We start from the raw sequence: 23,826 nt of genomic DNA, 5'->3' as shown, positions 1-23,826 counted from the left end.
TTGAAAACCAAAGTCACTAAACCGATGCAGTTTTTCTTATGTTCACACTCTTTATAGGATATTGCTTTGTACGATGGCATGAGTTAATGTTGGTTCAAGACATTAAGACAGGGGTATGCATCTGTCCTTTTGACTGGAGGCTGAGGTTTCAGTTGGAAATTTCACCGGGATCTTGGGGAGGTGGGGGGGTGGGGTGCGGGATGGCGATGGTGATAAATTTCCAGCCGCTTCAGTTACATATTGGCCAGGTGAGTGAGAAATGCATCATGGGAATTTTAGGCCTCCCTTCCTTGGAGCCAGGAGGTTGAGAGGACCAGAGAAACAGAAACATAGAAGATAGGAGGAGGCCATTTGGCCCTTCATGGCTGATCATCCAAGGGAGGGTGGGCAGGGACTTAGTTTAAAGTTTTATTTAAAGAAAAAAGCACCCGCTGATGGTGCAGGCTTCTATCAGTGCTGTTCTAGAATGAGGCCTAGTTTTGCTGCCACAACCATCTGCCACAGTCATGCCACTGAGCCATAGATGTCAATAAATAAAAACATCAGGCGCCATAATCTCCTTCTAATGTTTCTTCCATATGTAAGATCACGCTGCCAACTTGAGAGAGGAAACGAGGTATGAGGGGTCTGGAGCATATCCCGGCTAAATAGAATGGTGAACACTTATCTTCCCCCATAGTTGATCTATCTCCTGTTTACCAAAGCACAGACTTGTTTGAGTTGCATATCGGGGGGGGCCTGGATATATCGAGGGGAAAACTGCACAACTAAATGAAGGAATATCTTTTTGTACCAAGTAAGAGAGCAGTTGAAAGACATTTTATAGCTGCTCTGATGCACCCACTGAAATTCCTCAAACAGCAGAATCATGTCCAAAGGATGATAATGTATTGCAGAAAGTCGAGTATTGGCAGCCTGCTAACTATTAAACCTTGCAGTGAACTTGTATGCAGTAGGTTTTCTAACACGACTTGGCAATAGGCACGAGATGTAACATGTTTCTCACAGAAAACTAGCTGACCCCCAGTCGGACTGGACTCTCATATCTTTTAGGATCCTCAAGCCTGTCCTTTTCACACATCGCATCCAAGGTTCGAATGTCCTTTGCTCCAGTTCAGCAATCACTAACATCGATGGACAAAAAAACCCCACAAATCTAGAAAATAATCAACAGTTTGTTGCCTTCACAGTGAACAATGTTAGCCTGTGACACCTGCATCTTCTTACCAACAATTATTAATGAGTGCAGATTAAAAGCTTAAAGTTCAGTCTTTCATCAAAACGTTCTAAGTTTCTACACTTTGCCAAGGGTCGAATCGTCCCACACACTGAAAAATAACAATGACATTGCAAATACAGGCACACACACATGCGTGCGCACATCAGCGCGCCAACACACACATAAGAACATAAGAAATAGGAGCAGGAGTAGGCCATCTAGCCCTTCGAGCCTGCCCCGCCATTCAATAAGATCATGGCTGATCTGTCGCTGCTCAGTTCCACATTCCCGCTTTCTCCCCATAACCCTTAATCCCCTCTCTTATCAAAAACCCATCAACCCGCGTCTTAAAAATATTTAGCGAGGCAGCCTCCACCACTTACACACTCACGCAAGCACACATACATGCATGCACACACACATGTGCACACACAAGCAGACATGCATACACGCACATATGCACACACACAAGGTACAACATAATGTTTGATTTAAAAACAAATCCAGAGATAAAGTTTTATATGTGTGCAAGGTGCCATGAATGCTGTTAGTTGACTCAAAATTCTCTGCTACATTGTTCACTGAAGTTCATAGATGGAGAATACAACTTATGACAATCAAAATTCACAATATCAATTACTGAACTATCATCTACATTATAGGGCCACATTTAAATAACATGCTGATTATATATGTGATCTCCATCACCTACAAAAGGCATATTCTTGTCTATCAGAAAAGCTCTGTAGCTGTTACAATGAAAGCTGTGGAGTTTAGGACTTATTCTAACAAATGGCCTTTGACTAACAAGCTCTGCCTCTGCACATTTGGCTTGTATAATAGTGTGCAAAATCACTGATGCACCAGATGAACATATTAGAAAACGTTACATTAATACAAGTTCACCTGTTGAAATAAAGCTCTCACTGATATTAGTATTCACTCACTTGCCATACCTTTCATTAAATTTCACCGGCGCGCCGTCCTTTGTCCAAGTTACTTCTGGTTCAGGGATTCCAGCAGCTTCACAGACTAGTGTCACATGGTCGGTATTATCCGTCAGATATGCCAGTGCTCCAATTGTTACACTGACATTTCTCTCAGGCAGCACAGGAGCTTCTTTCTTTCGCAAAATAATTGGAGGTTTCTGTTTCTCCGTCTGCTGATACGTATCTTTATGGAAAGAAGTTTCCGATGTGTTGGGAGCTTTGTCTAACAATTTTGAGTTGGTTGCGTTATCATCAAGTGGTGCCTTCCATTTCTCCAGAGTCGGCTGTGGTCTAGACACTTCCGCTGCTAATTGATACATCAGCTGCGAAGCAAAATCTTCAGGTAGCTCCCCAGACTCGATCCAGAGACTTATATTCCGCAAGATTTCTTCAAACTGCAGAGTATCCATACTATAGGCTCCTTGGAAATTAGAGCTTTCGAGATGTTTATCATAAAGCTCTTGAGAACCGTACAGCTCAGCAAAATTAGTCTTTGCCTTTGAAACCAAATGATTTCCAAGTAGGCGCAGGAAAACGTGATCAGCAGTTTGGCTATCATCCACATAGAATTCATTCTTTTTGCTCCAACTTTGCCACATCTTGCTCATTTGAGCCCATTTCTCCTCTAGCCTGTTGGATTCATTGTGACTCACCTTCTCCGACCCAATATTTTGTTTTGTTTTTGCTCTGGTGGAAGAGGGTGGCTCAACTAATCTATTATCATTGCCGATCAGTTTGAGGACAAAGGTGTCTCGAGTAGGACCCGCAATGCAACTGTAGACGCCAATATCCCTCGCCTCCAGGCTATGAATCTTCAGGGATCCCGATTTAGTGATTCCAACCTGTTTTGTATTGTGTAGACGGTGTCCGTCCTTCTCCCATCTGATCAATGATTTCTGGAATCTTCTCACGGGGCATCTGATCACAATGGAGGTCTTTGGGAGTAAATATGCCCGACCACCAATGCTAAAGTGAATGCGTTTCTCTTGTCTGGTTTGAATGTACACTCGGTGGACGCTGAGAATCTGAGGGTCACGGGTAGCTTGCTTTGGTGGAACTTTTGGTTTCGCTTTCTTGGCAAACTCTAAAAATGTACACAAATAAACATTAACAAAGGGCTCCAGGATATGAAGCAGCATATCTAAGTAACTTGTCATAAAGAATATGTATCTTTTAAAGAAGAATGGCAAAAATTTGAAGATATATTTTTAGTATTGTACGTTTTGTCATATGAGGAGAGACTAAGTCAGTTAGGATTGTATTCGTTGGAGTTTGGAAAAGTGAGTGGGGAATCTCATAGAATTCTATAAAATTCTAACAGGGTTAGACAGGGTAGATTCAGAAAGAATGTTCCCAATGGTGGGGAGTCCTGAACTAGGAGTCATAGTTTGAGGATAAGGAGTAAACCATTTTTGGACCTTTCAGGGGAGGCGATGGCCTCGTGCTATAATTGTTAGACTATTAATCCAGAAACTCAGCTAATATTCTGACCTGGGTTCAAATCTCACCACGGCAGATAGTGGAATTTTAAATTAATAGAGAAGATTTGGAATTAAGAATCTACCATGAAAACCATTGTTGATTATCAGAAAAACCCATCTGGTTCTCTAATGCCCTTTAGGGAAGGAAATCTGCTGTCCTTACCTGGTCTGGCCTACCTGTGACTCCAGAGCCACGCCCTCAGGCAACTAGGGATGGGCAATACATGCTGACCCAGCCCGCGATGCCCACGTCCCACAAATGAATAAAAAATAAATAAAACTGAGGTGAGGAGAAATTTCTTTACCCAGAGAGTGGTGAATGTGTGGAATTCACGACCACAGAAAGTAGCTGAGGCCAGAACAGTGAGTGATTTCAAGAAGAAATGAAATATAGCTCCTGGGGCTAAAGAGATCAAGGGACGTGAGAGGAAGAGGGGAATCAGGATATTGAATCTGATGATCAACCATGATCGAAATGAATGGTGAAACAGGCTTGAAGGGCCAAATGGCCTCGTCTTGTTTCTAATTTCTAATAAAATGAATTGCCTTGAGACTGGCACGCCTATTCAGAAGCTGATGTAGTTAATACTGGTTGCATTAACACTGTGCTGTCATTTCAGAGAATTAGTACTATTGTGTTTGGCCCTCTTTCTAACTCACTTTCCCTCCAAGCACCTCTTCCCAGGAGAGGAGAATGGGTGAATTTTATAAAGAGATCTCATTCTTCCACCCTTTCCCAAAACATTTAGTTCAATTTATGTGGCATAAATGATCCTTGTGCTAGCTACAGTGGGTTGATTTTTTTAAATTCAATTGTGGGACATGGGAGTCGCTGTCTGGCCAACATTTATTGCCCATCTGTAATTCTGTGGCACCTTTGAAATGATCAACAGTGTGGAAAGTTGCTGGCAGATTTCCTGACCACACTTTCATTCTTGGAAGCCATAAAATGTAGGGGGGAAATAAAAACAGGAAAAGGAGATGCATTGGATGGAAAATTCATGCATTCCCTTCTCCTGGGAAGAGACACTCTGCGGGGAAAGTGAGCTGGAGAGAGGACCAAACACAATAGTCTTGATAAAGGCAAACTACTGTGGATGCTACAAAACTACAAAAGGTTGTGAATGTAGCCCAATCCATCTCGCAAACCAGCCTCCCATCCATTGACTCTATCCACACTTCCCGCTGCCTCGGCATAATTAAGGCTCCCACGCATCTCAGACATTCTCTCTTCCACCTTCTTCCTTCGGGAAAAGGATACAAAAGTCTGAGGTCACATACCAATCGACTCAAGAACAGCTTCTTCCCTGCTGCCGTCGGACTTTTGAATGCATTAAGTTGATCTTTCTTTACACTCTTGCTATGACTGTAACACTCCCTTCTGCACTCTCTTGTTTCCTTCTCTATGAATGATATGTTTTGTCTGTATAGTGCACAAGAAACAATAGAAAATGCTGGAAAAACTCAGCAGGGTTGACAACATCTGTGGGGAGAGAATAGAGCCAACATTTCAAGTCTGGATGACCTTTTGTCAGAGTTCTGTCAGAACAGTGCTGATTCTGAGGTGGGAGTACAGAATTAGCATATTGAGCATTAAATACATCAGCTTCTGAATGGGCTTGCCTGTCTCACACAATTAATTTCATTAGGTAAACAGAACATATAAAATTATCCCTCTGCTTTGCCGGCTTCAGGATAAAAAGAGCATGAGAGAGCACCTTGCTTTTCATCAAACTATATTTGTAGGTTAGATTCCCTAAACTGAGAGCATGAAAAATGATGCAGTGGAAATTCTAATGTGGACGGAGTCTCTGTTAAACCCGACTTTGGGGCGGCACGGTAGCACAGTGGTTAGCACTGCTGCTTCACAGCTCCAGGGACCTGGGTTTGATTCCCGGCTCAGGTCACTGCCTGTGTGGAGTTTGCACATTCTCCTGGTATCTGCGTGGGTTTCCTCCGGGTGCTCCGGTTTCCTCCCGCAGTCCAAAGATGTGCAGGTTAGATTAATTGGCCGTGCTAAATTGCCCCTTAGCGTCCCGGCATGCAAAAGTGAGAGGGATTAGTGGGTAAGAATCATAGAAACCCTACAGTGCAGAAAGAGGCCATTCGGCCCATCAAGTTCGCACTGACCACAATCCCACCCAGGCCCTATCCCCATATCCCTGCATATTTACCCACTGAATATGTAGGGATATGGGGGTAGGGCCTGGGTGGGATTGTGGTCGGTGCAGACTCGATGGGCCGAATGGCCTCTTTCTGCACTGTGGGGTTTCTATGACTTGATAATGCACTGTGGTGGCTGGAAAGAAAAGGTAGTAATGTGTTTCCCAGCACTGAGAAAGATCACCTTGATAAACACAAGATACATGAACAACTTGGGAAAGTATCAAATGTGTGCGTCTGGAATCTACGCACGTTTAGTTATTCACGTGTTTCCTTTAAAATGTAAGCAATAGCTCTTAAAATCTATTGGACCTGCTTCAAGAGTTGGAGCTTGCAGACGTTTGGCGTTTGAACACTGGTGGTTTGCCAGGAAAATAATTGTCAAGCAACACAAATCTGTTTTACTTAATGAAAAAAACATTTTCATAAATGTGAACGTTTTAACATCTGCATATGATTCTTATAACGAACAAATGAGGGAGACTGTGAGACAAATCCATCCTTCTGTAGGAATATATCAAGCTCGAAACACTCTGCTTCCCAGAGAAACCACAGTCAGCTGGGCCGAGACATCCTCGCACCTTGCAGTGGGCCAGTTGCACTATCAGTTATTTCTGCTGCTACATTTATTTGTCACTGTACGAAGCAAGTTTTTTTTCTACACAGAGGGTGGTGGGTCCTGGAACTCGCTGTTGCGGGGAGCTAGCAGAAGCAGATACGATAGCGTCTCTTAAGAGGCATCTGGATAAAAACGTGAATAGAATGGGAAAAGAAGGATATGTTCCCCGGAAGGGTAGGGGGTTTTAGTTCAGATGGGCAGCATGGTCAGTGGAGGGCTGAAGGGCCTGTTCTCATGCTGTAACCTTCTTTGTTCTTGTGTCCACAAGTAGCACAAGGTGTTTATTTGGCTGTAAAATGATTCTGGGTGTTGGGGTGGGCATTAAAGTAAATGACTTACTTTTGCAGGGAGGCATTCTGCAGGCCTGGATTATGGACGGTTTGACGAGCGCATTACAGAGATCGCGATTTACTGGGATCAGCCAGCCAGCTGCTGTGAGTTTCTGACAGACCCATTCTCTGCTCTGGGTACCTTCACCACAGCTTACAGAGCACTGGAAAGAAATGACAACATTAAAAATTATTTCTAAGCTATCATTCGTCTAAATTTTCACTGCCAGAAATCATGGGAAGAATACTTAAATTACACACAATTAAAACTGAGTTAAATTTATATATGAAGGGTTCGTTCAGCTAAAAACAGATATGTAGAATCATAGAATCCTACAGTGTAGAAGGCCATTCAGCCCATCAAGTCTGCCCCAAACTCAATCCCACCCAGGCCCTATCCCCATGCATTTACCCTAGTTAGTCCCCCTGATACTAAGGGGCAGTTTAGCATGGCATATCCACTTAACCCACACATCTTTCAGACGGTAGAAGGAAACCGGAGCACCTGGAGAAAACCCACGCTGACATGGGGAGAATGTGCAAACTCCACACAGACAGTGACCCGAGGTCGGAATCGAGTCCGGGTCCCTGGTGCTGTGAGGCAGCACCGCTAACTGCTGTGCCACCATGCCGCCCAATCATTATCAGTCTCTACACTCTCATTATTTTAAATTGCTGAACTTGTGAGGGGAGTGCACTGATTCTTGCACCCCAATGATGAGATTATTTGTTTTGTTGTCACAGCCTCAGTTCACGTCAGCTTTTCTCCCACCTGAGTCATGTTAACATATTTGGAATTCTCCAGTCTCGCCCGCAGCTGGGATTCTCCAGTCCCGCTGCAGCGAATGGAGATTTGGCTGAACGCTAAATTCTCCGTTCTTGCTGGAAGCACTGGCAGGGCATACGAAACTGGAGAATAGCGGCCAATTTATTTTCCTGTGATCCCTCTAACAGGTCTTTCTCTGGTCATCCATCTCTGGCTATTTCTCCCTCACTGAGACAACCTTCAAGTCTCATGGCCCTACTCTCTGCAACACTCCCTGAAATAACCAACTTGTCTGTATCACATTGTACTTTCAAAGGCCTCTAGAATTTTGGGTGGGATTCTCCAGCCTCTCAGCCGTGCGTTTCCCGCCAGTGGGAGGTGGTGCGGTGTTTGCTAGTGGTGGAATTTTCTGGCCCCACCGCTGTCAACAGGAATTCCCATTGCGGGAAACACCACAGGCAAGGGTGCGCTGCCAGAGGGACTGGAGAATCCCACTGGTGTGAAAAGCCGGAGAATTCTGATCCTATTCAATCACCTCCAACAAACATTCTTGTACTGTGTGGCAAATCTTTTTGCCTCCCTTCCTGTGTCACACCAATTATGTTATATAATCCAGCTTACTGTCTGCTGTGCATTGTAATGCAATGCATTTGCGTGCGATTATTCACATGAAGTGCTGTGACACCACCTGAGTCGTTCGTGGGTTTTTATCTCTCTTCCATGTTTGGATTTCAATCAGGTAAGACCTTGTTAATAAATCTGTGTTGCGTTGGTTCAAAACCCACAGTGTGGCAGTTCCTCATTAGTTCCATGGTTAGTGTCCCCACCTGTCACGCGGGAGACCAGGGTTCAGTGCCCCAAAAGAGAGCTGTGAAGTTTGACTGACGGAGCGCCGGTGGGGTGTCTTTTCAGCAGGGGTTTGGAGGACCTAAGGGCCTGTTCCTGTGTTCTTTGTTGTCATCTTTTGCCTTGTTAATGTTACTGGTTAAGACATCTAATGTGTACACTATTTCAACAGATACCAGCAGAATGCTTTCTTTCTACAGCCCGTGTCAATATCACTGGGGTTGTATGATTACTGAACCAAAAAACAGTTAGATATTGTAAGCAGAATATGAGAATACTCAACTTTTTTATCAAAGGATTCAACAAGACATAAAGATGATGAACTTTGCAAAAGGTGCGAGTTGTTTCAAATGAAAAGTTTTTAAGTTGAAGTTTATTTATCAGTGTCACAAGTAGGCTTACATTAAAACTGTAATGATGTTACTGTGAAAATCCCTTAGTCGCCACACTCCGGTGTCTGTTTGGGTACACTGAGGGAGAATTTAGCACCTAATGCACCTAACCAGCACGTCTTTCGGACTGTGTGAGGAAATTGGAGTGCCTGGAGGAAACCTATGCAGACATGGGGAGAATGTGCAGACTCTGCACAGACAGTGACCCAAATCGAACCCAGGTTCCTAAAAAGCATGCATACACAGACACATAAGAACATAAGAAATAGGTGCAGGAGTAGGCCATCTAGCCCTTCGAGCCTGCCCCACCATTCAATAAGATCATGGCTGATCTGAAGTGGATCAGTTCCACTTTCCCGCTTTCTCCCCATAACCCTTAATTCCCCTGTCTATCAGAAACCTACCTACCTGTGACTTAAATATATTCAGCGAGGTAGCCTCCACCACTTCAACGGGTGGAAAATTCCAGAGATTCACCTCTAAAATTCCAGAGATTCTAAACTGCCCCCCCCTTATCTTGAGGCTGTCCCCTCTGGCCCTGCTATCCTTTCTAAGCGGGAAGAATCTCTCTATCCCTACCCTACCCATCCCCTTCATTATCTTATACGTCTCTATAAGATCCCCCCCTCATCCCTCTTAAAAGATCCCCCCTCATCCATCTAAATAATCAGGCATAGATATCTTTCTTCGTTGAGTCATTCCATACCTTGGACCACTTCCCTAGTGCCAGGTGTGGTGGGCAATCGATGGCGGCACAAGCCTGCTGCACCTGGGGCTTGAGATCAAGGCAAAGCTCATCAGCAAGGCTGAGAAAACTACCATCGGTCCGGAGCTGTTTGCACGTGACTTTGCGAGATTGTACTCCTCTTCCACATGTTTGTGAACACTGCAATGAGAGATGGCGCAAGAGAACATTAACTTGTCAGCAGGGGTACATTAACATTTTCCAATTTGCTTCCTCTGTGTTAGGTACCTTAAAGAGCTTGGGTGGAATTTTCCAGCTGTTCACGCCAGCAGGATTCTCCAGTCCCGCCGCAATGAACAGAGATGTGGCTGAGCGCCAAGTACTCCATCCTCGCTAACAGCGGCGGTGGGATGTGAATGGCCAGAAAGTCCTGGCCAACATATAAAGATCAATATATTAAACCAAAGGAATGGAGCATCTTTCAACATTCACTAATCGATTTAACAGTCTCAGCGTTATTTAAAAACTACACTCTGCCCATCAAATTCTGACATTGAAGCCAACTATACTTCTAGCCTAGAAAAGGGTTTCCAAATGGCCTCAATATGTGGTCTCCATTCAGACTAAATATTTCATGAAATGCCCGCTACACTATTTGAGTCCACTTCATACAAACGATTCTGGAAAAAATCTGTCAATGGCAGAATGGCACGTTACATAATTCCTTCAACGAGGGATGGCACGGTGGCACAGTGGTTAGCACAGCTGTCCCACAGAGCCAGGGACCCCGGTTCGATTCCTGGCTTGGGTCACCGTCTGTGTGGAGTTTGCACCTTCTCCCCGTGTCTGCGTGGGTTTCCTCCGGGTGCTCCGGTTTCCTCCCACAGTCCAAAGATGTGCAGGTCAGGTGGATTGGCCATGCTAAAATTGCCCCTTAGTGTCCCGGGATGTGACAAATTAGAGGGATTAGAGAGTAAATATGTGGAGTTACAGGGATAGGACCTTGGTAGGATTGTGGTTGGTGCAGACTGGACGGGCCAAATGGCCTCCCTCTGCATTGTAGAGATCCTATGACCTATAGCGTAGCCTATGGTGCGTTGAGCATAAAGAATCCTGATTGCTTCAAACGCTTTGGTTTCTTGACATCATTTCACATCATAACATTCTCTCTGGGTCACTTTGGAACTTCCGCGCTCACTGTCTTTCAGGGTGACGCTTCTCTTTCTGAAATACTATCTCAGATTGCTTTTCTGATTCAGTTTCAAACTTACGTCCATTCTAAACCTGCAGCTGCTTCACGTCAGCGTGCTCAGCGTAGAGGCAGCGGAGTTATTTACTCGATTAGTTTCGAGTAACTATCACCTTCTGCTGCTGGCTGTGAACCAGTGCAGTTTGAATCAAACTGGTGTAAACAGTCTGAATCAAATCCCCAGCCATTCCTTCCCAGAAGGGAAACGCTGCACTGGCAACCTGATAGTGTCTGGCAAGTGCACTTGGTTCCAGCAGAGCTGATTGCTTCATTCGAAGATCCTGCATTCATCCCAAATCAACTCGATCCGACTGCAAACCATCCTGTGTAAATGGGCTGACTCGTTCCGTAGGCTGAGATGACAGGGAGGGTTACTTAACCTAACTCGCACTGGGTGGGATACACCACAGGAGCGGGTAGAATGCTGCTTTGTGCACCCTGCCCAACGTTACTCCGTGTAAATCCCAATGTGGCACAAAACCATCCAGTCAGGCCCCCAGCCCACCCCGTTCATGCCCCACTGTTACTGCCAACGAGAATGGAGAACCCGCACATCTTTGGAGCGTGGGAGGAAACCCACGCAGACACGGGGAGATGGTGCAAACTCCACACACAGACGGTGACCCAAGCCGGGAATCGAACCCGGGTCCCTGGCTCTGTGGGACAGCAGTGCTAGCCGCTGTGCCATCCCTCGTTGAAGGAATTATGTAACATGCCATTCTACCACTGACATTTTTTTCAGAATCTTTTGTATGAGGTGCACTCAAATAGTATAGCGGGCATTTCATGAAATATTTAGTCAGCCAAATCTTCATTCACTGCAGCGGGATTGGAGAATCCCAGCTGCGAGCGAGGTTGCAGAATCTGGCCCCATGTGTCACCAGGGTTACAATAGTTTCGTACTTCCTTTAGATTGCACGCACATTGTGTGAAACACTGTCAATAAATCTGCATCGGTCTGTGGAGAAACCAAGTATTTAAATCTTGGCGGGGTCCGAAGGAGCAAGATTATGGTGACAACAGTCCATTCTTGGCAACTTGATGAGATATCACCTACCGGTTGCCATTCTCCCTCATGCCATGAAGGAGGGCAGTCAATTTGGTTGCAGGCCTGTAACTCGGGGGGTTTCGGGTCCGAACACTCCTCGTCAGCAACCTTGACGGACTCCTCAATGACGTGGGCCACCGGGCGTTTACAGTAAACATCTCGTGTCTGTATACCAACTCCACAAGTCGCACTGCACGGTCCCCACGATCTTGTGGCCCATCTGATGGAGTGAAAAGAAGAATGACAGGTCAAGGAGCTGGAAGGGGCATTATTTTGGAATACAATAATGATTTTAGTTGATGCAGGTTTCATTAAACTCTGGTTGACTTTAGTGGGTTGTTGGTGGCAGCCCTGATCAGCTGCAGTCCTGGAACGAAATGAAAATCTCCTTGGCTAACAGTCTGTAACCACAACTAACCAGGGGCCTGAGTTCAAGCTCAGCCAGTTGAAAAAAAGATCACTTTGGATCTCAGATTAAATCACTGAAGAGGAACTCAGATCCTGAATTGCTGCATGAGAAGATTCCCTTGTCCCTATTCTAAGCTGTCGCAGCTGTGCTGGGGAGGAACTCAGCATTGTTTTAAGACATTCAGGGAAAAGGGGCGATATCTTGACTTCTGAACTGCTGGCAGTTCTTCTCAGTAGGCTTTTGCAAAACGTGATCCCACAAGAGACAGACTATTCTGAGACCGGAACATCAAAATATAACCGAAGCCAAAATAAAATGTCAGATTTTAGCTGTGAAAGAACTCACTTTCCAGAGTCACTATAATCAGTCTTTTTAATTAGAGTAAATTAGAGTTCAAAAAATCCAAAATTGATATTCTGTTTAGCCAATGAGGGGAATTAATTAGAGGAATGGAACATAGGAGTGGATCACTTGACTCCTCGAGCCTGCTCTGTCATTTAACTAGATCGATCTTTTGCTTCAACACCTGCACTTTCCCATGTTCCTTAGTATCATTGGGATCTAGAAATCTATTGACCCCTGCTTTAAACATGTGCAATGACTGTGGGTGGCACGGTGACACAGTCCTTAGCACTGCTGCCTCACAGCTCCGTAACTGAACCTGGGTTTGATTCCCGGCTTAGGTCACTGTCTGTGTGGAGTTAGCACAAACTCCCTGTGCCTGTGTAGGTTTCCTCTCACACGCCAAAGATTAGGTTAGGTGGAATGGTCATACTTAATTGCCCCTTAGTGTCAAGCGGACTAGCTAGGGTAAATGCATGGGGTTATGGGGATAGGACCTGGGGGGGGTTTGTGCCCCCTTCTGCACAGTAGGATTCTATGATTCTACGATTGAATCTCCACAGCTCTCTTGGGTAGAGAATTCTCAAGATTCATCACTCTCTGACTGAAGAAATTCCTCTACGTCTCAGTCCCAAGTGGCCTACCTCTTGTTCTGAGACTGTGATTCCTAGTTCTGGACCCCTTTACCTACCACCACCCCCTCTCCCTGCCACCTCCCCCAACCATGGGAAACATCTTTCCTGCATTTATCCTGTCAAAACCTGTAAGAATTTGGTACATTTCAATAAAATCACCTCTTAGTCTTCGAAACTCTGGAGAACACGGATTCAGTTTTCTCAATCTCTCCTCATAACCAGCATACAGCACAGAAGTGACCCTTCGGCCCATCAAGGCCACACCGACACATTAGAAATACCTGAACTCCCACCTAATCCCATCTGCCAGCACTTGGCCCATAGCCCTGAATGTTGTGATGTGCCAAGTGCTTATCCGGATACTTTTTAAAGGATGTGAGGCAACCCGCCTCCACCACTCTCCCAGGGAGTGTGTTCCAAACCCTTTGGTAAAGTTTTTCCTCACATCTTCCTCTAAACCTCCTGCCCCTCATCTTGAACCTATATCCCTTCGTGACTGACCCTTCAACCAAGAGGAACGGCTGCTCCCTATCCACACTGTCCGTGTCCCTCATAATCACCTCAATCAGGTCACCCTTCAGTCTCTGCTCCGATGAAAACAACCCAAGCCCATCCAATCTCTCTTCATAACTTAAATCTTTCACCCCAGGCAGCATCCTGGTGAACCTGCTGTACCCCCCCTCCACTGCAATCAAATCTTTCTCATACTGTGGCGACCAGAATTGCACACAGTGCTCCAGCTCTGACCTCACCAAAGTTCGATACATCTCCAACATGACTTCCCTGCTCTTGTAATCTACGCCTCGATTGATAAAGGCAAGTGTCTTACAGGGCTTTCCACCTCCTACTAACATGCCCTTCCGCTTTCAGGGATCTGTGGACAAACATGCCATGGTCCCTTTGTTCCACAGAACTTCTCAGTGTCCTGCCATTATAATTCATTATAAGGCAACCCAGGAACTAGCCTGGTGAACCTTTACTGCACTCCCTCTCCTCCTCAGGTAAGGAGGTGTTCCAATGTGTGTGTGTATCTGTGTATGTGTGTGTCTGTGTGTGTCTTGGCCTGTGTGTGTCTGTGTTCAACAGTGTTGCTGTCCGAATACGCAATAGAAGTTTTTTTTATGATGTTGCAGGTAAATGCTGTTTGTATATTGGTGAAAAATATATTTCTGAGTGAAAACATGGTCATCGGTGACTCCAACAAATCAAAATCAAGAAATACGACAATTTAATCATTTCCATTCAGGTTAATTGAGTTGGATTTGATTTCCCTTTGAATAACCTGCTCTTCTCAACACCGTTTCATCAAGAAATATTTGAAAATTTACATTTATATAGCACCTTTCAGAACTTGCATCACAAGTGCAGCCAATGAAGTTCTTTTTGAAAGATGTGAGTTAAGAAATGTTGCGTTGATTTGCATTGAACAAGCTCCCACGTGCAGCAAAGTCGTAATGAGCAGATACTGGCCCAGGTTTCCCAGCGTCATACTGGGAGCTATCCCAAAGATCCGCTGGATTATCCTCTTCAGAGTTTCCCAGCTAAGCATGGCAATTGTCCAGCAGTCCCCTGGGTGACTGCCCTCCTCTGGGAACCATCTGAAAATGCAATCTAAATCGCAAACTTCAGATGGTTCCACCTAGGTTACACCAATAGATAGTTGGGAAAAGTTAGGAAGACTAAAACCATTTCTAACTGGGTAGCTGTTGTACAAACCCAGACTGACATCCTAAACCCCCAGGAGTCTCTCTCTCACCCTCAGCTACCCCACTCTGAGATCTCCACCCACACTGCTGAGCCCCTCAGAGGACACTTGATTCATCAACCCCAATGAAGTCCCAGGGATCATTCCCCAACTCAGGGATCGCTCCCCACCTTTACACCCTCCCCCTCCACCCTACCCTCACCCTCCCCACCCCTCCCATCTTCTCGCTGCACACTTCCTTAGTCCCTCCTGGCCAGGCCCCACCTGACCTGAGGCCTGACCCCCTCCAACCCCTTCCTCGATCCTCCCCAAGGCTTAACCTGTTCCAAGGCCTGATGTCCCCTCCACACAGTCTCGACTCAACCCACACCACAACCTTCCTCCCTCTGACTCCTCCAACCTCTGAGCCCCGATTCCCAAAATCCCCTCCATTTACCTGAGATACCTACCTTCCCCCCGACCTGTCAATGACCTTCAGATTCCATGGGCCTATAAACTTACCTGGTTCACAATCGCTGATGCTGTTTAAAAAACAGGGGGAGTGGCTTCCTTCCTTTTGACTCAGTTGCACTTGGGTGTGCCGCAGTGTTGGATCTCAGCCAGCCAGAGTCGGAATGTTGAGGGGCTGGGAAAAGTATCGGCTAAGAAATTGGGCATGGGGTGGCGATCCTTCACTTATGAACACTCCGAGGAAGTTCTGTTTTTAGAGTCGCTGAGCAGAGACTGATAGCCAAGTTCCGCACATGAGGACGGTCTCAACAGGGATCTTGGGTTCGTGTCACACTATCTGTAACCCCCATGACTTGCCTGGGTTTGCAAAATCTCACTTACTGTCCTGTCTGGAGACAATACACATCTCTTTAACCTAATGCTCTCTCCACTCACATTGTCCGCATCTTTAAGACTTGAATGGCAGGTTAGCTGTAAAGACTCGCATTCTAATCAGTATTCTGTAAACTGTGTGCGCCTTTTATATGCTCTGTCTGAGACCAGAACTCTCCACTCACCTGACGAAGGGGCAAACCCGAAAGCTTGTGGGTTTACTATCAAATAAACTGGTTGGACTTTAACCTGGTGTTGTGAGACTTCTTACTGTGTTTAGGTGTTTGTTCAGGGATATCCAGCAACACAGTAAAAAGTCTGCCAACACCAGGTTTCAGTCCAACCGATTTATTTGATAGTAAATTCACAAGCTTTTGGGTTAGCCCCTTCTATTCTGTAAACTATGTGTGCTTTTATATGCTCTGTCTGAGACCAGAACTCTCCACTCACCTGACGAAGAGGCTAACCTGAAAGCTTGCAAGTTTACTATCAAATAAATCGGTTGGACTGAAACCTGGTGTTGTCAGACTTTTTACTGTGTTTACCCCAGTCCAACGCCGGCATCTCCACATCATATCCAGCAACAGCAGGAAGAACATTGCTGCTTTGTTGCAAAGTAGGGCCATGAGATCTTACACATTGACCTGAGACAGCTGACAGCACCTCAGTTCAATGTCAGCTCTGAAGTCCAATAGCGCAGCACTCGCCCGGTACTACATGAAGTGGCAGGCAAGATTTTAAAGAGAATTGTTATGGCACAGGAAGAGGCCAGGTTTCCCATCATGCTCTGGAACTCGAAGAGCGTTCTGAGTCAATGGTCAAACTGCTGCCCGCCACAGAAGAGCGAAAACTGTTGGCATCAGAAATGAAATGTTCCCACCCATAGTCGAGGGAGTTGTATATTTCTCTAAGTGTTGCAGCACATATCTGGTTGTGGAATAGAGGCTGAGGTTACATTTTCCATCTGGCATTGATGCAAAGCACTCAACAGATATTGAATATCACTGAAGTGGCAGCTTAAATGGAGAGTTAGACACATATTCCCCGAGTGCACTGCAGCGAACCACCTTACACAGCCTGGGCGCCACTCTGGGGTTGATTATAACTCTGTCCTGCTGTGAAACCAGGTTCTTAGAAAAACTGCCCAGGGATCCTCTGCGAGTGTTATCACTTTAACAGGGTATGTTTGATAAAAAGTGGAAAATCCTGGAAATATTCAGCAGAATGGGAAAGGTCTGTGGAGAGAGAAACGGAGTTAATGGCCCGGATTTCTGGCACGTCAGAGAGGCAGAAATTGCGGATACGGCTGAAAATCCCAAGATCTGTCCCCAAACATACTGTTTCCTATCTCCAATGGGTGGGATTAGAGTTGGCTCAGGGTACATGTGGATATAGATTGTCCGGAAGCTACTGGCCAACTAAAACACCAGCTGTCTCTGCTGAAGTGAGATTTGGGAAGGCTAGGAGTGCAAAACCCACCATTAGCAAATTAAAGTTTAGTTTAGGTTACTTATTGTTGTCACAAGTAGGCTTACATTAACACTGCACTGAAGTTACTGTGAAAATCCGCTAGCTGCCACATTCTGGTGCCTGTTCGGGTACACTGAGGGAGAATTTAGCATGGCTGATGCGCCTAAACCAGCACATCTTTCGGACTGCGGGAGGAAACCGGAGCACCCGGAGGAAACCCATACAGACACGGGGAGAACATGCAGACTCCACACAGACAGTGACCAGAGACAGGAATTGAACCCAGGTCCCTGGCGCTGTGAGGCAGCAATGCTAACCACTGTGCCACCCTATTAGGCAAAGTAACAACATGTTTGAACATTGTGGACCAATTGAAAAGTCAGGACCCCTTTGGAGAGACAAATTCCCTTTTGGGTGTGATCCTAGCCCATCTTCGGGATAGGTGAGGCACCTTTTGGAGCAGGTGAGACACTCAGTCTTTTTGGATTGTTTTTCAAAGTAAACATGATTTTGTGTATAAAGCGCATAACCTCATTGGAAGAGTCGATGGATTTAACTCAAATTGGCTTCAAATTTAATAAAAGTCTGCCATTCAAAAGAAAATCACTGTTTGAAATTTCACTCCATCTATTGACATAAGCCTGAGGCTACCATTATGGGATTTGTGCTGTGATTGATTTTACACACTAACATTATCACATTGGGATGCTTGTTAAGTGAGTGTTTGATTGGCAGTTCCAAGTGGTGAAAGAATAGAAATGTCTGTTTTCATTGGAGATTAGTTGAAGAACTTTTTATGTATTGAAAGGTCTTTTAAAATCAATGTGAGTTTTTCTTTTGTTTAAAAACGAGGCACTGAAATAACTCCTCAGAGGGTGGTGTCCCTTCACTTGATTCCAGTTTTTAATAAACTCTGGTCCACTCCTAGGGTGCTCCAGGTACAAAGTCAGAATCATGGGTTCCAGTGAACCTGACTCCCCCATATTGATATACGTGAGGGTCTCTCATTGGGTAGACAATTATAACCTCACTCAGGGAGCTCATACTCCAAGAGGCCAATGTCATGGGCCTCACTGAAGTCAGTACAGGCATCATTAAGAGACACATTACTTTATTTTGCAACAGCATGGTTTGCCCATGGTGGACAGAAACATAGAAGGTAAGTGCAGGAATAGGCCATTCAGCCCTTCAAGCTTGCACCAGCTAAGAGGTGTGACTACCTCCTGGTACAAAGCATCCAGTAATTTCCCCCCTCCCTGTTGTGTCACAGTGTCTGCAGCTCAGCCTCCAGCTCAATAACTCTCGAGTTGAAGTTCCTCGAGGTGTAAACACTTGCTACAGATGTCATTGCCCTGGATCACACTGGCAAGCAGAAGCTGTCAAATACTGCAGCCATGACACATTAGCTGTCCTGTTGTTATGTTTTAATTACTGAGTTATATTATTAAGTTACTTAGTTATTACATTACTTGCATTTTTATAGACTTTATTAACTTTAGTGCTAATGTGCATGATATTTTATACCTAGAATAGACCACACCCATTTCACAGAGTCCCCACAGTGCAGAAGGTGGCCATCGAGTCTGCACTGACTTCTTTTTTTATTCATTCGTGGGACATGGGCATCGCTGGCTGGGCAGCATTCGTTGCCCATCCCTAATTGCCCAAAGGCAGTTGTGTGCCAACCACATTGCTGTGGTTCTAGAATCATAGAACTCTACAGTGCAGAAAGAGGCCTTTCGGCCCATCGAGTCTGCACTGAACACAATCCCACCCAAGTCCTACCCCCATATCCCTACATATTATACCCACTAATCCCTCTAGCCTACACATCCCTGGACACTAAGGGGCAATTTTTTAAGCATGGCCAATCGACCTAACCCGCACATCTTTGGATTGTGGGAGGAAACCAGAGCACCTGGAGGAAACCCACGCAGACACAAGGAGAATGTGCAAACTCCATACAGACAGTGACCCGAGCCGGGAATCGAACCCAGGACCATGGAGCTGTGAAGCAGCAGTGCTGAGGTCACATGTAGGCCAGGCCAGTTAAGGACAGCAGATTTCTTTCCCTAAAGGACATTAGTGAACTAAATGGGTTTTTCCGACAACTGACAATGGCTTCATGGCCATCAGTAGATTCTTAATTCCAGATATTTTTAATGAATTCAAATTCCACCACCTGCCGTGGTGGGATTTGATCCCGAGTCCACAGAATGTTAGTTGAGTTTCTGAATGAATAGTCTAGCAATAATACCACTTGGCCATCACCTCCTCCAACAGAACATCCTATCCAGGCCCTATCCCTGTAACTCCACCTATTTATCTTGCTAATCCTCCTAACCTACACATCTTGGAATACTAAGGGGCAATTTAGCATTGCTAATTAACCTAACCTGCACATCTGTGGAGTGTGGAAGGAAATCAGAGAAAACCCATGCAGACAAGGGGAGAACATGCGGTGACCCAAGCTGGCAATCAAACCCTGGCCCCTGGTGCTGTGAGGTAGCAGTGCTAACCACTGTGCCACCTCACTTACCAGATACACACCGAACCAACCAGTTCCTATCTCTGTAGTAGGGTAAGAACCAATTCAGGGAGAGAAAGACAAAAAAAAAGAAAATAAAGACCTCCTCCCCCACCCCATTCACTGAACTCCCTCACTCACCAAGCTCCAAGTATACACTTCCTCAGCTTGTTCCTGGGAGGGGCAGTGGGGGGTTGGTGGAGGGGGCGGGGAATGTGGTGATGGTGGTGGGGGGGCAGGTTTGACTTCTAATTCAGCCCACTGCCCCCACAGGAACAAAAACTGGATCTGCACGCTCCCAGTTTCCAAGGTGAGGTCTCCAGAAGCCGGGAATTCTCATCCCTGCGGACTAAACCCAGGAGTGAAAACCCGGGCCAAAGTCTCAATGACCTCTCATTAAAATTGTTTGCCCTCTGCCAAACTCGAGTATCTTCCAGTGTTTTCTGATTTGATTTCAGCTTTCTCTCATCCAAGGTATTGCATCTTTTGCGTAAGGTTTGTTTGTAAAGCTCAGAAAGTGTACCTTGCTGCCACCTGCTGTCTCCCTAGATTAACAAAATAGCTGGCAGGTAGCAGAGCTGTCTGGCAGACAGAATGTAGCCTGCAACGTAAACCTAGTCCTGTCAGCTACACTTTGCACTCAGTATTCATATAATGAAACTTGTTTATAATTCCAGATCTGAAATGATTAGCGAGGAAGTAGAAATGAGCATGTGTGCATCTTCAGCACTCAATCCTTTGAACCTCGAGTGTGATCCTATTGACAGAAGGGGAATAGCAACATTTTTATAAATGGGAGTGTTTTAATTTAGGGGTTTTTTTAAATTCATTCACGGGACATAGGCATCACTGGCAGGCCAGCATTTATTGCCCTTCCCTTGTTGCCCTAGGAGGGCATTTGGGAATTAACCACATTGCCATGACCCTGGACTCACCTGATCAGGTAAGGATGGCAAATTTCCTTCCCTGAACAACATTAGTGAACCAGATGTGTTCTTCCCCAGAATCAGCAATGGTTTTGTGGTCATTAGTAGATTCTTAATTCCAGATATTTTTTATTGAATTCAATTCCACCAACTGCTGTGGTGGGATTCGAACCTGAACATTAGCTGAGTTTCTAGATTAATAGTCTAGTGATAATACTACTAGGCCATTGCCTCCCCATAAAACATCTAACTTTTGTCACTTCTCTAAGTTTACGGACATCAGTAATAGTAAAAGGCTTCGAGTTCAAGGGAAGGGGTCATCGTCATCTGAGTCCACTGTACCTTTAGCCTATGAGGGGTTAGCTTATGAGGAGAGATTGAGTAGATTGGGCCTGTACTCGTTGGAGTTTAGAAGGCTGAGGGGTGATCTTATAGAGACATATAAGGTAATGAAGGGCTAGACAGGGTAGAGGCAGAGAGATTCTTTCCACTTAGAAAGGAAACAAGAGCTAGAGGGCACAGCCTCAAAATAAGTGGGGGGGGTTCAGTTTAGAACAGAGTTGAGGAAGAATTTCTTCTCTCAGCCGGTGGTGAATCTCTGGAATTCTCTGCCCATTGAAGTGGTGGAGGCTACCTCGTTGAACATGTTTAAGTCACGGGTAGATAGATTTCTGATCGATAAGGGTTATGGGGAGCAGGCGGGTAAGTGGAAGTGAACCACTTTCAGATCAGCCATGATCTTATGGAATAGCGGGGCAGGCTCGAGGGGCTAGATGGCCTACTCCTGCTCCTATTTCTTATGTTCTTTCACACCCAGTAATACTTTTTAACCTTTTTCTAATTCTGGGTCAGGATTTTGTGGTCAGCAGCAATGCAATGGTGCTGGCTGGTCACTACATTTACACTTTAGCGTACGAGGTAGCAAACAAAAACAAAAAATGCTGGAAAATCTCAGCAGGTCAGATAGCATCTGTGGGGAGATAATAGAGCCAATGTTTTGAGTCTAGATGATCCTTCAACTCCCCATAGATGCTGTCAGACATGCTGAGATTTTCCAGCATCTTCTGTTTTTGTTTTAGATTCCAGTATCCGCACTATTTTGCTTTTTCCTTAATGCGAGGTAAGTCCATTCACAAGTCTGATGGCAGCAGGGAAGAAGCTTTCATTTGGTACACATCTTCAGACTTTTGTATCTTTTTCCCGACAGAAGAAGGTGGAAGAGAGAATGTTCGGAGTGCATGGTGTTCTTGATTATGCTGGCTGCTTTTCTGAGGCAGTGGGAAGTGTAGACAGAATCAATGGACAGAATGCTGGTTTGAGTGATGGACTGGGCCTCATTCATGACCCTTTGTAATGAGGTTCAGGAGCCTTGGGACGTCACAAGAACATAAGAACATAAGAAATAGGAGCAGGAGTAGGCCATCTAGCCCTTCGAGCCTGCCCCGCCATTCAATAAGATCATGGCTGATCTGTTGTGTCTCAGTTCCACCTTCCCACCCTCTCCCCATAACCCTTAATCCCCTCGCTTATCAAAAACCCATCAACCTGCGTCTTAAATATATTTAGCGAGGCAGCCTCCACCACTTCAACGGGCAGAGAATTCCAGAGATTCACCACCCTTTGAGTGAAGAAGTTCCTCCTCAACTCCATTCTAAATCGCCCCCCACTTTATCTTGAGGCTGTGCCCCCTAGTCCTACTGTCCTTTCTGAGCGGGAAGAGTCTCTCCACCTCTATCCTATCCATCCCATTCATCATCTTATACGTCTCAATGAGATCTCCCCTCATTCTTCTAAACTCTAACGAGTACAAGCCTAGTTTATTCAGCCTCTCCTCATAGCTCAACCCCTTCAACTCCAGTATCAGCCTAGTAAACCTCCTCTGCACTCCCTCCAAGTCCAAAATATCCTTGCCTAAGTGCGGCGACCAAAACTGCACAAAGTACTCCAGCTGCGGCCTCACCAGTGCCCTGTACAGTTGCAGCAAGACCTCCCTACTTTTATATTCAATCCCCCTCACTATGAAGGCCATGTCCCTGGGAATCAATTGATTCCTATGGACCTTCCAACATATTTTCTGGCTCACTTGTTTTACGTTTGAGCTTCTGGGGATTCCCTTGAATGTTTGTCTCAAGACGTGCATGGTATTGATGATTTTCTCTTTTAATCCACAGGTGCTTCAGTCTGCCTTGTTGTCCAACAAGGGGCATACACGCGATGGGTCGTATGAGGGCTGCTCTTGGGTGTTTCGAGAGTAGCCTAGTGCTTCACATCGTTAGTGTACGCTTAAACTGGACCAGATGCTGGGCAACACGACAACTCAGTGACTATCACTGGTTGCTGTGCAGATACATGGATTTGGGCCGGTGTCTGTGGGAGTTTGCGTATTCTCCCCGTGCTTGCGTGGGTTTTCTCCGGGTACTCCGGTTTCCTCCCACACCCCAAAGTTGTGCTCTTAGGCTGATTGGTGTTACAAATTGTCCCTAAATTAGTCTCCCCTCAATCTGGTTTCCAATGTGAAGTGCCATAAGCGTAGACAAGGGTCATGGGTGGAGAGGGGGCTCACAATGTTGAAATGGCGGCGCGGGCTCGTTGGGCCGAAGGGCCTGTTTCCCGTGCTGTGTTGTTCTTTGTTCTTTAACCCAAACTCCGACAAGTTCGACACCTTAAAAGTACTTGATTGCTATAATGCGCCTTGGGACATCCTGAGATTGTGAAAGGTGGAATATAAATGCAAGTCTTTCTTTTTAAGAGGTCAGACTCTCTGGTGAGATCCTACTGAAAACAAGAGCAATAATGGCAGTTTAGACTTAGCAGAAGATGCAAGGAGGTTTTGTGGCCCAGTGGATAACACTCCTGCCAGAAGCTCAGGGTTCAAGCCCCGCACCAGAACTTTCTCTTTTCTTTATTCTTTCACAGAACATGGGTGTTGCTGGCGAGTCCAGCATTTCTCATCCATTCCTAATTTTGCTTGAACTGAGTGGCTTGCTAAGCCATTTGAGAGGATAGTTAAGAGCCAACCACATGGCTGTGGATCCGGAGTCACAGAGAGGCCAGATTGAGTAAGGATGGAAGGTTTCCTTCCCTAAAGGGACACTGGTGAACCAGATGAGTTTTGACAATAACTGACGATAGGTTCATGGTCCCCATTACTGAGACCAGATGCATATTCCAGATTTATGATTTGAAGTTACATTCCGCCAGCTC

The 23,826-nt window shown here is 45.5% G+C and overlaps 1 protein-coding gene across 1 annotated transcript in view; it reads right to left on the bottom strand.

The window, feature by feature from the left end:
- The window catches only part of adamtsl3 (ADAMTS-like 3), a 548,277-nt gene that overhangs the window by 71,933 nt on the left and 452,518 nt on the right, over positions 1-23,826 (bottom strand). Inside the window, exons 18-21 of the mRNA XM_080214139.1 lie at positions 11,796-12,006; positions 9,511-9,690; positions 6,811-6,964; positions 2,176-3,292 (exon numbers count right to left, since the gene is read on the bottom strand). Of these exons, the coding sequence (XP_080070265.1) occupies positions 2,176-3,292; positions 6,811-6,964; positions 9,511-9,690; positions 11,796-12,006 (1,662 nt within the window). The remainder of the gene's footprint in view (positions 1-2,175; positions 3,293-6,810; positions 6,965-9,510; positions 9,691-11,795; positions 12,007-23,826) is intronic.

Source organism: Carcharhinus amblyrhynchos, chromosome 28 (genome assembly GCF_965287045.1).
Source record: "Carcharhinus amblyrhynchos chromosome 28, sCarAmb.v2.hapA, whole genome shotgun sequence".
Classification (NCBI taxonomy): Eukaryota; Metazoa; Chordata; class Chondrichthyes; order Carcharhiniformes; family Carcharhinidae; genus Carcharhinus; species Carcharhinus amblyrhynchos.
This window is presented reverse-complemented; position numbering and strand designations above follow the sequence as displayed.